This window comes from Hydra vulgaris, chromosome 02 (genome assembly GCF_038396675.1).
Source record: "Hydra vulgaris chromosome 02, alternate assembly HydraT2T_AEP".
NCBI classification, from domain to species: Eukaryota; Metazoa; Cnidaria; class Hydrozoa; order Anthoathecata; family Hydridae; genus Hydra; species Hydra vulgaris.
Window position 1 is genome coordinate 56,165,962 of NC_088921.1, and position 16,679 is coordinate 56,182,640.

Consider the following 16,679-nt stretch of genomic DNA (forward strand, 5'->3'; position numbering starts at 1 on the left):
TATATATATATATATATATATATATATATATATATATATATATATATATTAGGGATTATAGTAAAATAATATATAATATATATTATATTACTATTTACAAAATTATGTCAATAATTTTGTTAATACTCCCAGACCCTAAAATACCTGTGATGTTATTGACTACATTTTTACTCAAAACATCAAGATTGTTAAGAGTTATTTTAAAATCAGAAGAATTACAAACAAAACAAAACTTATATTATACGCATATCATTAATTATATTAATAATTGTATAAATACAAATAAATGAAAATCTTGTTAATAGCGTACTAAAAATGACTTTTAAAAATATTTAATTATTATAAATTAAAAACTTTAAAAATTATAAAATATTTCAAATAATAATAACTGCTCTAAAACAAAACCTGGCAAACTTTGTCAAACCATCTATTCGTGCTATTTTCATGAGTACCTCCTCCATGAACCATTTGACCAATCAAATTTGAAAACTCGTACTTGTATTGAGTAGGTGCAACAGATACTGGTTGATCAAGACAAATTAAACATATAGAGTTGACAATACAATCAACATTCTCCTTGTTTATTGAATCTGAAAAAAATATATTCTGTAAAATTATATGTATATTACAATTTAATTAAATCTTTAAAAAATTGTAGATGTATAAAGTTTATCATTTTAATTTTGCTTTTGGAACATTTTTATTACAGATTAGCTAAAAATTTAATAAATTGAAATACTTTTTTATTTTTAACTTATTCTATTTATTATCTATTAACTTAGTATATTTTTATTAAAAAGAAAAACAAAAATTTAAAAAAAGATGTTTACGGACAATCGAAAAACTATGTTGCTTTAATTTAAATGGATTTCTTAAGTAAACAAGTTTAAATAGATTTGTTGGGTTAACAAAAAAGTGAAAAAAAAGTTTGGCAAACAAAAGCCTATTGAACAAGGTGATGAATATGCAAAATCTAGCAAAAGAAGAAAACAGTTACAACAGAAAAATACTAATTGCTTTTTAAAAAATTGTAAAAAACAGAAAATTGTTATTAAAAGTTTTTAGTAAGTTAACACCTAAGAACTTTCATTTAATAACTTTTTTTTTAAATCTAACACCTTTTTAATTCTTTTTTCTAACAACATTTTTAGTTTAGTTTTGTCTTAAAAAAGCAATTTTAGGTAAACATTTCTTTAGAACTTTTAAAACTTTATCTACTTTAAATTTAAAAACTTAACAAACAAAAAAAAAGGTAAATTAAAAATGCATTAGGATTGTATGCAAAAGGGTATGCAATGGACATGTCATTAATAATATGTGCAGCTCTGGGCTGTTCACAATGTGCTAAAAAATGTCTAAAAAAAGATCTGTACTTGGATAGGGTCAGTCTGTATTTTTTGTGTTACTAGTAAATGATTAGGCTATGTAAACTTTTTAACCTGTTTAAGCTATATGCAGATGAAACCAAATTGATTTCAAACATTAAGAGCTAATTTGATAATGAAATATTTCAAAAGGGTCTAAATCTTTTTGAACATTTTTCATTATCAAATTAGCTCTGTTTTTTTAATGTTTTTTTTTCTTTCTCTTTTGACACTAACATCAAAACACAAACTTTGACAAACAAAGCTGCTGCATCATAAATTAGGTGTGACTAGGGATGTAATAGGGTTCAGTTACAGAAAATATAACATAATAACAAACTCATAACTTATTTAGATCATAATTTAGAAAGTATTGCTTTAATACATACCAGACATAACATTAAACTACCTGATGTTAACAATTTCCAAATTTGAGCCCAAGTATTTCGATCTTGGGTAGTGAGAACTCCAACAGAGCATTCATCTTTTTCAAGTGACATATTTGTAATATGATATAACTGTTGTATTAGGTGAGCTTCACTTAAAGGACAACCATCCTTATCATAAACATTCAACTTGAAAAACTAAAAAAATTAAAAACTGTAAAAAAAAAAGTGATTTTTTTCTTGACAGAGAAAAGATTATCTCTTTTCTACTTCCTTTATTTCTAGACTCTGTTTTCTCTGTTAAGAATATTATAATACTGTTAATATAAGCAATTTATTACTTACAGGTGATGCGGAAGTTATTGGACAAATCTGAATTTATTTATTTGAGCATAATATTTTGTTTGTGTGGTTTTATACGTAGACATAAACATTCTATAAAATATAAACTTTATTATTTGAAACAGTTATTTAAAATAAGGTTAAATGCAGCTGATCAAGAATCTTTTCAAAAGTGTAAATAAACCAAATATATAAAAAAAAATGAAAACATAAATCATTTTGAAAAGGAAGGATTTGCTCAAAGTACAATATATGATAACCTAAAAAGACTTGAAACTGTTCAATTCTTTTTTGATAGAAAGCACCCTGGTTGTCCAACATCCTAGACTAAAGATCAATGGCAAGAAAGCCAAATTAACGAGACTTGTCAACAATCAAAAAGGGGTCAGTAAATAGGTTTAAAATCTGGTGTAAATCAATCGACAATTGGTCATCAGTTTAAAAAAAATGAATATTAAATATAGAAAAAGGGAAAAGACTCCAAAATATACTATAGAACAACAATTAAAGGCAAAGAAGAGAAGCAGGAAACTATCTAACCAACTCTATAACATAAAATCGCTTATGGTCATCAATGGAAAAAAATACTTTTGTTTTGCAGGGGACAAAATGCCTTGAAATTCTGAATAATACACAGACAACAAAAAAGCATGTCCAGAAAATGTTAATTTTATAGGAAAAGAAAAATTTCCAAAAAAATTATTAATGTGGATAGCCATATCTGACCACGGTATGTCCGAGCCATTGTTTCACACTTCCAAGGCTCTAAATTGGATGGACCAAAATGTCTATTACATTTATAAAGAATCCAATTCCCCAAATGTGCCTCAAGCATGACCAATTGAAAACTTTTGGGGACATTTGGCACAGAAGGTTTACAAAAGAGATTGGCATGCTTCAACAGAGCAAGTTTTGATTGATCGAATTAAATTAAAACTACAAGAAATCGATATAAATTTTTTACAGTCGCTTATGAAAGGTGTCAAAGCAAAATTGAGATCATTTGCAGATGGTGGTGCTTTTTCATTTAAAAAAAATATATATTTTTATTAAAGGATAAATGCTTTATTTAAAAAAAATATAATAGTTTTTTTTTCATTTATAAGTAAGTTATTGATAATTTTATTTTGTCCGATAGTTTACGCATCACCTGTTATAATATGTTAAAGTATATATTAGCAATATATTAATTTATTTGTATTATAATACACAGCACATATATATGTATGTATGTATATATATATATATATATACATATATATATATATATATATATATATATATATATATATACATATATATATATACATATATATATATATATATATATATATATATATATATATATATATATATATATATATATATATATATATATATATATATATATATATATATATATATATATCATACATATATATATACATATATATATATATATATATATATATATATATATATATATATATATATATATATATATATATATATATATATATATATATATATATATATATATATATATATATATATATATATATATATATACATACATATATATATACATATATATATATATATATATATATATATATATATATATATATATATATATATATATATATATATATATATATATATTGTATTTTTTCAGTTGGTAAACCTTTAAAAAAAATTTCCTTCTATTAATTATCAATTAATTAGACTTTGCTTGATAAGATAGAAAATTAAAAAAAAGATGTGCTTAAGCACATCTTTTTTAAGTACATACATTACCTGATATTTTAAGGTTTAAAATAAAGGACTAACCATTTTATTCTGAAATCAAATATGAAATGTATAGTGATTACTCTTTTTCATATTCTTGTTGTAAATTTTGCTCCTTTATAAGCCTTGATATCTCAAACACTAAGGGAACTGGAAAAAAGGTTTAAGATATTGAGAGTTCAAAATATTAAGAAAGGGTTAAAAATAATCAAACTGCTCAACTTTCATTAAAAACAAGTTATTTTTCTGAAAAAAAATCACTTTCAACAAAAACTTAAATTTTCAAAAAAATCTGTCATGACATTGCTTTAAATTATCTATCTTTTCCATCTTCATTAAATCCTCTAGTTTTAGTGCTAGGGATCGTATTTCATTTCCATATCTTGAGCTGTATAACAAAGAATTATAAAGCGTTTTAAAAGCATCTTCTAATTGAAAATCAGAAGAGCATGGCAGGGCTTCAATGTCAAAACCTTTGTCAACTCTATCTATCATTTATAATCATAAGGGTCTCAAATCTGAGCAACGATTTCAGTATAAGTAGCATGTGAACCAGTGGTTACTACATTGCAATCTAAACCAATGTAAGATATCAATCAGAGGTCTTCTTGAACGGTACTAAGATCTAACTCTTGAAAACGGTCAAGTTTTTCTGTCAAAAATTTAAACCGATCATCATCATCAGTTTCTGTAAAATGTTTGTTTGTTTTGCTGATACCAGCTTTTTTAAAGCAATTGACGACAGTGTCTTTGACACAGCATTTCAATAAGAAACAAAATCTTTCATTGCTTGAAGGATAGAAATATTCTGCAGGAGTTCATTATTATCAACAGCCTTGATACACAGACACACAATTGAGTGGCAACAGTTAGCTTTAAGACTTTGTGTTATGCCTTGATCTATGGGCTGAAGGACAGATGTAGTGTTAAGGGGAAGAAATATCAGGTTGATGTTGCTCAGCCCTTCATTGTGTGGATGGGCAGAACATTTATTCACCAGGAGTGCTACTTTCCTTGTCTTGAGTACAAAAAGATGAGTCACGCTTCTTTACCCATTCTGTAAAAAGGTCTTCGATCCAACTTTTTAGCTGATCTTTATATGTGCAAGGGAGTTGTTCATTACCTATGTTTGTTATTTTCAAATAAATATAAAACTTATAATAATCAAATAAATATAAAAAATATATAATGTTATTTTCAAATAAATATAAAATAACAAACATAGGTAATTTTTCTTCTGTTGCACTCCCTGCTGCCAAGCCTGTTAGTCTGACTTTACTATTTTTTTCCCAAAAACATTTTTCTAGAGATAAATGGTATTACTCAGTATTAAAAATGTTTTCAAGTTTGTAATTTGAAAGTGTAGGTTCATTCCAAGAAGATTCCCCGAGATTATTTTAATGCTGATGTCATTCCTAAAAATAGGAACAGAATTTTCTCAAGGTCTTTTAATGCCTTGTATTTTTCAGAAAACTGCCCTGTGGACTAAAAATATTACTCAAAATACCAAAAAATTTGAGATATTTTCAAGATAATGAAAGAATTATAGCCTTAATAAGTACGTAATACTTGATATAAAAAAAATTGGGATGGCAAAAAATGCTTAAGATTTTTTGCCATCCCAATTTTTTTTATATCAAGTATTCGAGATATGGAGAGTCAACTGTATGACTAAGTTGATGTACTTTTAGAGCAAATTTTTTACAAATATTTTTTAGAGCAAAATTTTTAAAAAATCAGTTCAGAGTCCTGCATAAATAAAAAGATTATTAAATTTTGTAAGCCATTCTAAGTTTTAAAGGGTTTTTTAAAAAAAAAAAAAAAAAAAAAAGGAGAACAAACCTTATGAAAAAGCAATTCATTAAGTGAAAAAAATAAATAAAAAGATAATGTTCTGATTCTTGATTGTTATAATTCTAAAAGCAATAAATGAATCATTAGAAAAAATAAACACTACATCTAAATTTTAAAAATAAAAATTTGCTGTTTCTCTACATTTTATGCTTTTTTTATTGACCTCATGGTTACCCAAAGGCTGTATCAAGCTACAGGTAAGGTATAAGGGTAGAATATCTTGACAAAAATTTCTACACTTATAAAAAACACACTGATGAAACATGATTGTTGTTATTTATCTGAGTTTTATACCTTTTTCCTTTTAACATGTTTATATTGTTTAAAAATTTAAAGTTTTATCAATATGCAAACAATATTTGATAACAAATTAGAGGTCTGGGTCTGTAGCTAATAGATTGAAACCTCTATTTTTTCTTAAAAGCAAAAATTTTGACAAGAAAGCTGTGAAATACTGATGATGACCAGTTGCCAAATCCATTTCTTATAATTGCAGGCAAAATATATATATCTGAAAAGAACACTTTTCTAATTAAATGAAACTTCCTTGAAAACTAGGAGATCTAATTGACTATTTATTTAGCATGCAAAAAAAAAGTTAATATATTCACTTTTCCCTATTAATATTATCATTTATATTCACTACTTTTTATTTAAATTTTTTTTAGCTAGAAACTTAAATAAAAAGTCATCAAAAAAAATATTTACTTGACTATTATGTGCAACAACCATATGGCGAGAACAGTCAGGAGGTGCAAAAACTATAGTATCTCTATCTGGTAGAGGAATACGATATGTTGATAAAACATTTTTATACTGCATCATACTTAAAGGATTTCCACGAGAATATTCAACAGGAATACTTTCACTAAAGAATTTACAAAATAAATGTTTATATATATATATCTACAGACCTTGGCGGGAAGCAAACACTTTGCCACATGGATTGCCATATTCGTTTTAGAAGAGCTTTTCTCCGCTCTCGCATTCATTCATTCCAGCCAAGGCCTGTATCTATATCTCTCTCTCTTATCACCTTAATATATATATATATATATATATATATATATATATATATATATATATATATATATATATATATATATATATATATATATATATATATATACATATATATATATATATATAATATATATATATATATATATATATATATATATATTAGGGTGTCCGTTTTTTTTCAAAATTTTTATTTTCTAAACCGTAGGTTTTAGTTCTGTTCATTTGCTTTTAAAACAATCGAAAATAAATTTTTACCTTACTTGGAAGATGTAAAGTAAAAATTTATTTTTACCTTACTTTTTTCCTAGTAAGGTAAAAATTTATTAATTTATTAAGCAAAAAAGTCAAGAGAGATCTTGAAATCATTACATCGTCTAAGAGTTAAACCTTCCAGGCGAAAGTAGTAATGAAGTGCATTATCTAATTAAATGGATGAATTCTTTTGAATTTGTTGTTTTCACTACTTTTTGGTTTAAATGTTTGATGGCAGTTAACAACATGAATCCTCTGCTTCAATCCACTCAACTCACTCTCGATGATGAAGTATAGATTATAGATTTTTGACGGATCTGGATAGAACCCATTTCATCAGGTCCAAGACAATTGTCTTGGGACCTGATTTTGATAGAGGCAACAGAAGTTGCAAAGAACTTGAAATTTGATGAAATCATGTTTTGCTGTGAAGAGAACAAGAAAAATGAAGATCTTCCCTAATGAAACTGCTAGTTACAACCATGAAGAAGCATCAAAAAACTTTGAGTTTAATATCTTCAATGTTGCACTTGATAATCTGACTAATCAAATGAGATCAATATTTAAAGTAATAGAAGAAGAATGTAACAAGCTTTCCTTCCTTTGGTCTTCACAGAAGTCTCAAACAGTCAAAGAACTAGGTTTAAAAGCTGAGAATCTGGCTAAACTTTACCCAGAAGACTTATGTAAAAACAAATTTTCTGATAAAGTTCAGCATTTTTTTCCTTAAGAAGTATTCTAGCCAGCGAAAAGCCTGTCAAACTTCTAAATGAAGTTTATGCAAAGGGGCTGCATTCAATATTTCCACAAGCGCGTGTTTCACTTAGAATCTTTCTAACATTGCCTGTTTCAACATCTGAAGGTGAAAGATCTTTCAGTAAGTTAGCTATCATCAAAGATTATCTTTGTTCCACAATGGGCCAGGAGTTCAAATACAGATTCTTATGAAGAGTTATTTCAAATTTTGTCACTAAGAAGGCTCGTAAGATGTGTATATGTATTAAGACTTGATTTGACCATAGTTTGTTTTTACAAACTAATATTAATTAAATGTGATTTTAGGTTTCTACGATTTATATTCTAAGTAAACAAAGAACAACTATACTAATTTACTTGCTGTTTATCATTTTAAGACCTGAAGTATGGTAGGACAACCATTAAACTTTTGGACTCAGGCATCACAAAAGCTCTAGGCAGGCCTGAGTGTAATGAGCAAGTTATAATGTAATGAGCATATTAAATACTATTACGATACTACTTTAAGTAATTGTTTTTACTTAACATGGTACTTAAAAAAGTAAAAGTAAAAATGCAAATATTTAAACCGCTTTAATTAGAAAACTATCTAATATGTTCATGCTGGCGATATAACACACGTTATTTTTAAAGAGTATTGAACTGTTATTGTAAAACAGCAATAAAAAATTACTGAAAAGTTGTTTCAACAATATTATATATAAGAGCTTATGACACAAGTTCTTTATATTGTTCAAGTTGTGTAATTCTAAAACAACTTCATGACACTGTTTAATACAGTTTATAACGTTAGTAACAAAATGCGTTTAAAATAAAACAAAGTAAATAATTAGAATTGTTCTAATTAACCAATTAAAAGATTATCTTCATAAATCTTTAAACTTCATTTTGCGCAAAAACATGCTATATCTATAGACCAAGCGATCAAAGCAAAAAAACATTAGATAACACACTTTTTCTAATTTCTTGCTTCTTAATATAGCGTACTATTAAAAATTAAAGTGTAATTAATTTTTTCATTCAAATGGTTTATAAGTTGATGTTTTCATTCAATTTTTCCATTCAAATTGTTTTGTAATAAAAAATGAAAAAAAAAACTTGGTTTAATAAATTGAACTATATTTCTTTACATATATATGCTTAAATTATTTTTTTGGAAAAAAATTTCTTTAAACAGAAGTAAAATAATTAATTTTTTTTCAATTTAATTTTTGGAACGGTAAAAAAAAAATAATGCAAAGTTAGAAAAGAAAAAAAACAGAAAAAAAAAAACACAATAGACTTAATTTGAGTCCTGTATTATATTTAATAATTTAGTTAATAATCATACAATTAATAATAATATAAAGATGTTATGATATAACCAATCATTTTAATAAAATATTATCATTTTATAAAAACAATTGATCTATATATTATTATATAAGTTGATTCAATTCACTTCCTCTTTTTAAATAAAAATATTGTCCAATGCGAAAAAATTTAAATGATTGCACTATAATAACAAGTGGGCGAGCAACAAATCATTTAAAAGACTTTAGTAATTAAAGTGTAAATAAATTAGATACTTGTAAAGTTTTTATTCTCTTTCACTCTAAACAAAGCTGTCAACCACAATTAAGTGGGACTTAATAATGGTTACTTGCAGTAACCACTTGCACAATTGGTAAATTACCAGAAAAAAAAGAATGGAGCTAAAGAGCAGTAGAAGGCATAATAGCAGTTAAAGTGAAACAATCGACAGAAGACTAGAAAGGTCATAGGTTGTATGAGTTAGGAAAACATGAAGATAGGAGAGAATTCCAAACGGTTAAAGTGCGTGGGGAAAAAACGGAATAAAAGTTTTGAAAGATGAATAAAAGTTTTAAGAGCATGCAGGGACAGATACAGTAAAAGAATAAGACTTTACTTAATGACAAGTCAAGTAAGAATGAGCTTTGCTTGATGGAACTAGAGATGATAGTATTTGTAGAAAAGAGAAAGAGATGCAACATTACAACAATAGGAGAGTGGCTCAAGCTTGGCAGATAGAGCAAGTCCAACTATGTTTACAATGCATTTTTAGACTTTGTCTAGAAGATAAAGAACATCATTAGAAAAACCAGCTCAATTATGACAACAGTATTTAATACAGGAGTAAATAAGAAACCTGTAGAGGTTTGAATGAGGAGCTTGAATGTTTGAAGAGTAAAAAAAATAGGCAAGCATGATAAAAAGAAGCAACCTTAGCAGATGCTAATTTAGCAATTGATTGTATATATGGTTTCCATGAGAGGTCAGAAGTGAATGAATAATCTAAGAAGATTAAAAAAAAAAGGAATCAGTGCGAGATTTCCCATTCGTCAATATAGGAGTGTTGACAGTATTGTGATAGTTGTTTGCAGTAAATAAGTGAGTTTGGTTAGAGTTAAAATTCACAAGCCACTGCAAGCCCCAATCTGTTACAGAAGTGAGTTCAAATTCAAGATCAGCTGCCTGTTCTATGCAATTGAAAAGAGAATGCACAACAGAGTATAAAATAGATCTACATTAGATTTAAGATTTTCGGGAAGATCATTAATATAGATAAGAAACCAAGCAGGACCAAGGACCTTTAGGTAAATAGGTGTTTGTTCTCAAGAAATTTTTTTTTTTTTTTTGAAAAAGATGAAAAAAATGATTACAATTAAATATAGCAGCTGCACAAGAAGGTTAACCCGTGGAGTAGAATAAGGCTTGACTTGGAACCAACAAGAAGGAGTAAAAGCTTCCACTCTTGCTGGATCCAGGAGTTTACATAGGAGGCACATTTATCAGTAAAGAGATAAAAGACATCAACCCAAGAATTGTCACAAAAATAATACAATAAGAATCCCAGACAGCTTTAGGGCAGTAGTAAGTAGTGTGATAATAGGGTGAGTCCAAAGAAGAAGTACGAAATGGAAGATTTATAAAGATTATTGCATGGTGGAAAAGACCTAAGGGAAAACAAGGAGAAACTGAACACAAGCTATGGTCAGAGACAAGACACAAACCAAGGAGTGAAGGTAGATAATTAGGGTTGTTAGGAAAACGAGTCATAAAGTTAACTATCTGAGTAAGAGATTGAAAAGTGAAGAAGTTATGGGCTTTAGTGCCAGCAGGGTCAGTGGAGTCAAGCCATTTAGTGTGATGAGCATTAAAGCCAACAATCAAAAAAGTGAATTGATGCATAAGTATACCCACATCCCAAGCATGTGGCTATTGGAGTCTTTTGAAGTCTTTGTAAATAAAAGGATAGTACCCATCAAAACTGAGATCTGAATAAGAAACAGCCAAATTTAAATTAGTCTCACAAAGAGTAAGCAGATCTAGTGAATTTTGCAGGAAGTAAAATTCAACTGATGGAAGATTACTTCGAAGACCACAAATATTTGTGAAAGAAATATTGAAACAGTTAAGTGGTGGGATGGTTTTTTATATTTAATAAAGTCAAAGTCAATGTTTGCTGGCTGGCTGCAGAAAGTGTAAGTGTAAAATGTAAGTGAAAGTAATATCAACTGGTATTAAAGTTTGATATTTTTAGGTATGACATGGCTACATGTCATGTCATACATAATTTTTTTTATACTTAACAATTATACTACACAGCTTTTCCCTCATTGATGTATCCAGAAGTTATTTGGGCACACCGTTTAAAAAAAAAAAGTTCCTTATATGACAGTTGTAAGTTATACCGGTACTGGTACATGAATTCATTTTGTTTATTTTAGCCTTTCAAAAAGGAAGTATGTTATATATACTTTTATCCTATATTTTATATACTCCTTTTATTTAATAAGTCAAGTTTGGTCTAAAGGTGTTCAAAAAAAGAAAATATTTTGTTTGTTATACTTTTTGTATTATACATTATTTGATTTAGTTTATATGCTCCCAGACTTGTAATTTATAATTTTAAATATGAATATATACAATCCTTTTTTAAATTTTTAATTCACAACATCTATGTTTATGTGTACTGTCTTATATAGTTCAAGAGTTTATTTTAATTAGTTCATTGTTTTAAAAAAACTACTGAAAATGATCAGAAAATTTACCTAACTTTAAAATTTTTAGAAATTCTGTGTACTAATGTAATGTTATATGTAACAACCAACATCTTTATGTGCCAACCACCTTATGTCGCTTGAACATTGGAAGACATGTACATTTTTTATCCTCTGATGCACTTTGTTTTATTATTTCATTTTCTACTGCATTTATCAAAAAATCCATCTATTATTGGATCATGACAAAAAAAGTGCATAGATGTTTATGCATCTATACATGAATCTATATTATGAATCCACAGCTGCAATATCAGATAAACTAAGTGAGCCATAAAAGAAATATATGGAGTTGTTTTTTACTTAAACTACGGAATATTTTCTTGACACAATTTGTCCTTTGCAATTGTCAGTATTAATCTAAATATACTGAAAAATGCTTTAAATGATTTTATTTATTTGAAGACCAGTATAAGAAAAAACTGTGAATGTTAGCTGATCAGTATGAGAAACAACTGGTTTTGAAACTATATTGAATGAAAAATATTTGGCAGCTTGAATATCAGATGTTATTGTTTTCATGATTTTCTCAGTCAAAAAATAAACAAATAGATACAAAGTCAACAATAAACAAATCATATTATGGCCAATATTTAAGCCTAAAAATTCCATTTAAAAAATTTCCAAATACATAATAAAGTTGAACTTTTAAGTGCCCATGAGGCAAAAAAATTGACAGTTAATACACCTGCATTAAAACTTCTCTCCAATACCTTCTTTTATTTTCAAACTGTTGAACAATATGTTTATCAAGAGTTTGTACTTTTGATAAGCGTGTTGCATGTAAGGTCACAGGGTTAAGATTTTTTTTGTTTCGGTTTTTTTAAATTTAATTTTAAACGTGAAACTAACGATTCATTGCTTTTTTTATCCGCTTGGTTTGGTTTTGGTTTAAAAAAAAAAAGAACTGTTTTGTTCATTTTATTTTTAAACCTTCATAAACCCTTTATATAATGATGTAAGATCTTCAAAGGCTACATGCCATCCCCAAGAACATTCATGTAGATGACTATTCAGTAAACCACTAAAAATCCTTCTTAAATACACTTAAAAAACTGTGTGATGTACAAACTAAAATACTGAAACTGTATTACTTTCCACCACTCAAAAATACTTTTTTATTTTTTTAATTTTTGTTGCTATTTTTTTTCCGAAATGAACAATTTCTGAGCACAATTTAGTTGTTGTTGAAACACTCTTACTCAATTCTGGTCCTCAACATATGTTCATGATTTCATGACAACACTAAATAAATAATTTGACAACTTAATTTTGAATAATTTCTTGATTAGTTTAAACTTTTACATTGGTTTTTTGGTTTCGAATAGGTTTTTTTATTTTTTTAAATAAGTAGATCAGTTTGGTTTGATTCAGTTTTTTGGTTTGTTTTTCACAGAAAAAACGATTTGGTAACCATGTAGCTTTAGCTGCATAATTTGTCAGCAACACTTTGTGTTCACTTTATTGCTCATATTCTGCAAGTTTATTAATATGATCCCATGAATTAAAACTGTGGTTTGCAAGTGCACTTATACTCCTTCCATTTAAAAGTTTACTAACAAAACAAGTGTCTAGTTGATGTTGAATACAAAACCTAATGCGATAAAATAAGTAAATAATTTAGACAGTACTGTGACAATATTGCAACCAATAACTGACCTAAGTTTCATTGATAATCCATAGGGCAGCATCTGTTTGTTGTACATTTTTAGGTTCAAAAGACTGAGTATCTCCTTTTAGTGGTAGATTTATGGTAGTTTTAGATTTTGGCTGATCAAGGGCGTCTTATTTTAAATTGATCCCATTGGTGTTGAGTCTAAACTGAATTATGTTTCTGATTCTGAGTCTATACTAATCATATCACTTGTTAATTGTGACTTCTTGTATTTTTATTGCAAAAAATTGATCGATACTATCATGTCGCTGTTTATCTGCCTCATCATATTCTCATTTTCTTTGGGGTTTCTGTCAGCCAAACTTAAATTTGTTCATTTTATCTTAAGTTGTTTTATTTTATCTAGCATACTAAACTACTATATAAACTAAAAATACATTCAAAACAAAACAAAAAAACACTAAAATGTTTCCTAACAGAGAAAAAATATAAATATATATAAATACTATATTATTATATATAAATAGTTATAAATATATTATACATATACATACTACAATATTAAACATACGTATACATAACAGATATGCATAACCTTTTGTCAAAAGAATAATGGAAAAAGCTCTATTTGTTACAAAAGTATGCATAAAAAAAATCATTAAACACCATTGAATAAAATCTTCATTCACCGCTGAGTTGAAGAGTTGAATTAAAAAAAACAATGCTCAGCAACATAATAACAGAAACATTTATTATTTTTATTTTGTTAACATTAATAATATCAGGGTTGAAAAAAACCCAGCGCTTTTTTAAAAAAAACCAACCCAAATGATTTTTGCATGCGCGTGTGTGTTTTTTTTTAAATTGATTGTAATTACAAAACCGAAATTTTTTTATGTAATTAATATGGAAAAGTATCCACATTAATTACATATGGGTGCTCAGCCCATTAAATTTAGTAAATAATGCTGAAATTTTCAGAGAAGCTAAAAGTCTTTAAATAATTAAGAAACGTTTTAAAATTCAAATGGAGAAATGTGGGATAACTTTAGATAAAGTACTACTACCTTATCTAAAGTTATTTCCACATTTCTCCTGGCAGATAGAGATGTGAAATTAAATTATTATTTATTAAAAGATTGTAAATTACGGCTTCAATACTAAGTTAAATAATGTTCATAAATATTCCAAGAAATATTTATATTTATAGCTTAAAAGTGATTCAAAATCATTTTCAGATGAATTTAAAATATGGTTGTCTCTACTGAATGATGAAGATCTGAAGTTATATAGTATTGAAATTAATTTAAAGTTTGATGAAGCAATGGAACCTTTGCATTTTTAGGCAAATTTCACTGATATTAAATATTAAAGTGTATAAGAACTCTAAGGTGTAAAAACTTCAAATCTAACGCCAAAATATTATATTATTTCAACTTAAAAAAGTACTGTGTTAAATTAAATAATCTATTTTAGACAAATGACACAATATATGACTAATAAACAAAGTCCGTTTGGAATTTACATTTTTTATTTATAAAATATTAAACAAGAATATATTTCTATTTAATTTTAGGGAAAGGAAAAGCATTGAGCATTTATTTGGCTGGATATTACGATTTCAAACTTTTTCACACCACATGTCCAATGATTTCTACCATTTCAAGTGAAAGATATCCATTGCACTGGCTCCATAGAAAGAGTGTTTTCCACTTTTGGTATTGTGTGGAGCAAGCTAAGTAATAGTTTAGGAAACATTAGAGCTGAAAAGCTTGTTCTGATATACAGTCAATAAAGAGGAGAGGAATTAGTAAACAACAATGACCAATCTTTTGTAAATTTTTTAAATTTATTTAAATTTAGTTTGTAAACTTTATTGATTTTAATTTACTTATAAACATAACTAACTTCCCCCAATATTTTTTTTTGTATAACCCAATACATACATACATACATACATACATACATACATACATACATACATACATACATACATACATACATACATACATACATAGATATATATATGTATGTATGTATGTATGTATGTATGTATGTATGTATGTATGTATGTATGTATGTATGTATGTATGTATGTATGTATGTATGTATGTATGTATGTATGTATGTATGTATGTATGTATGTATGTATGTATGTATATATGTATGTATGTATGTATGTATGTATGTATGTATGTATGTATGTATGTATGTATGTATGTATGTATGTATATATATATATATATATATATATATATATATATATATATATATATATATATATATATATATATATATAGTTTGTTGTCTTTGGGAAGAGCAGAAGGAAAAAAGTGATTCTTACGCCAACACATACGTCACTTTTAATTACTTTTGACTTTCGTCCAACATTTTCGTGTTGGACGAAAGTCAAAACCATTAATTTAATTACAAATTAATCGTTATATAAAAAACCCACAAAAACGCAAATTTAATTGACCAGAATGTTTTTAAAAACATTCTGAATGTTTTTAAAACATTCTGAATGTTTTTAACAATATAAACAATGTTTTTATTTTTATTTTTTTTAATAAAATGTTTTTATTTTTATTTTTATTTTTTTTACTGTATATCATGCGCGGAGTGTTGCTACATCGACTATCTTATAGCCTGACTTGCAAGGGAGTGTTGCTACATCGACTGACAAATAGCCTGACTCGCAAGGGAGTGCTGCTACATCGACTGACAAATAGCCTGACTCGCAAGGGAGTGCTGCTACAACGACTGACAAATAGCCTGACCCGCAAGGGAGTGCTGCTACATCGACTGAGGGTTTGGTTGGGGCAGGCAATCTATCATTAATAAAAAAAAAAAAATTCTGGTCTGGCATTTTAATTTTTACTTTTTTGTCAACAAAATATGGAAAAAACTTTTGGACAACATCTAAGGGTTCTATATATATATATATATATATATATATATATATATATATATATATATATATATATATATATATATATATATATATATATATATATATATATATATATATATATATATATATATATATATAAATATATATATATATATATATATATATATATATATATATATATATATATATATATATATATACATGCATTGTACATACCATATTGTATATAATGCATATAAGCATATTTAGACAAAAGATTAAAAATTTATTCATAATGTAAGATTTATAAATAGTAAAACATACTTATCAGTTGTAAAAAATGGATATTAAAAAAAACAAATG

At 26.6% G+C, this 16,679-nt stretch overlaps 1 protein-coding gene across 2 annotated transcripts in view; it reads right to left on the bottom strand.

Annotated features, from left to right (window-relative positions):
* Positions 1-16,679, bottom strand: part of LOC100207901 (carnitine O-acetyltransferase) — a 50,935-nt gene that overhangs the window by 31,440 nt on the left and 2,816 nt on the right. For both annotated transcript variants that reach the window (XM_065791443.1, XM_065791442.1), the window contains exons 4-6: positions 6,422-6,581; positions 1,774-1,948; positions 406-590 (exon numbers count right to left, since the gene is read on the bottom strand). In XM_065791443.1, coding sequence (XP_065647515.1) covers positions 406-590; positions 1,774-1,948; positions 6,422-6,581 — 520 coding nt within the window. The remainder of the gene's footprint in view (positions 1-405; positions 591-1,773; positions 1,949-6,421; positions 6,582-16,679) is intronic.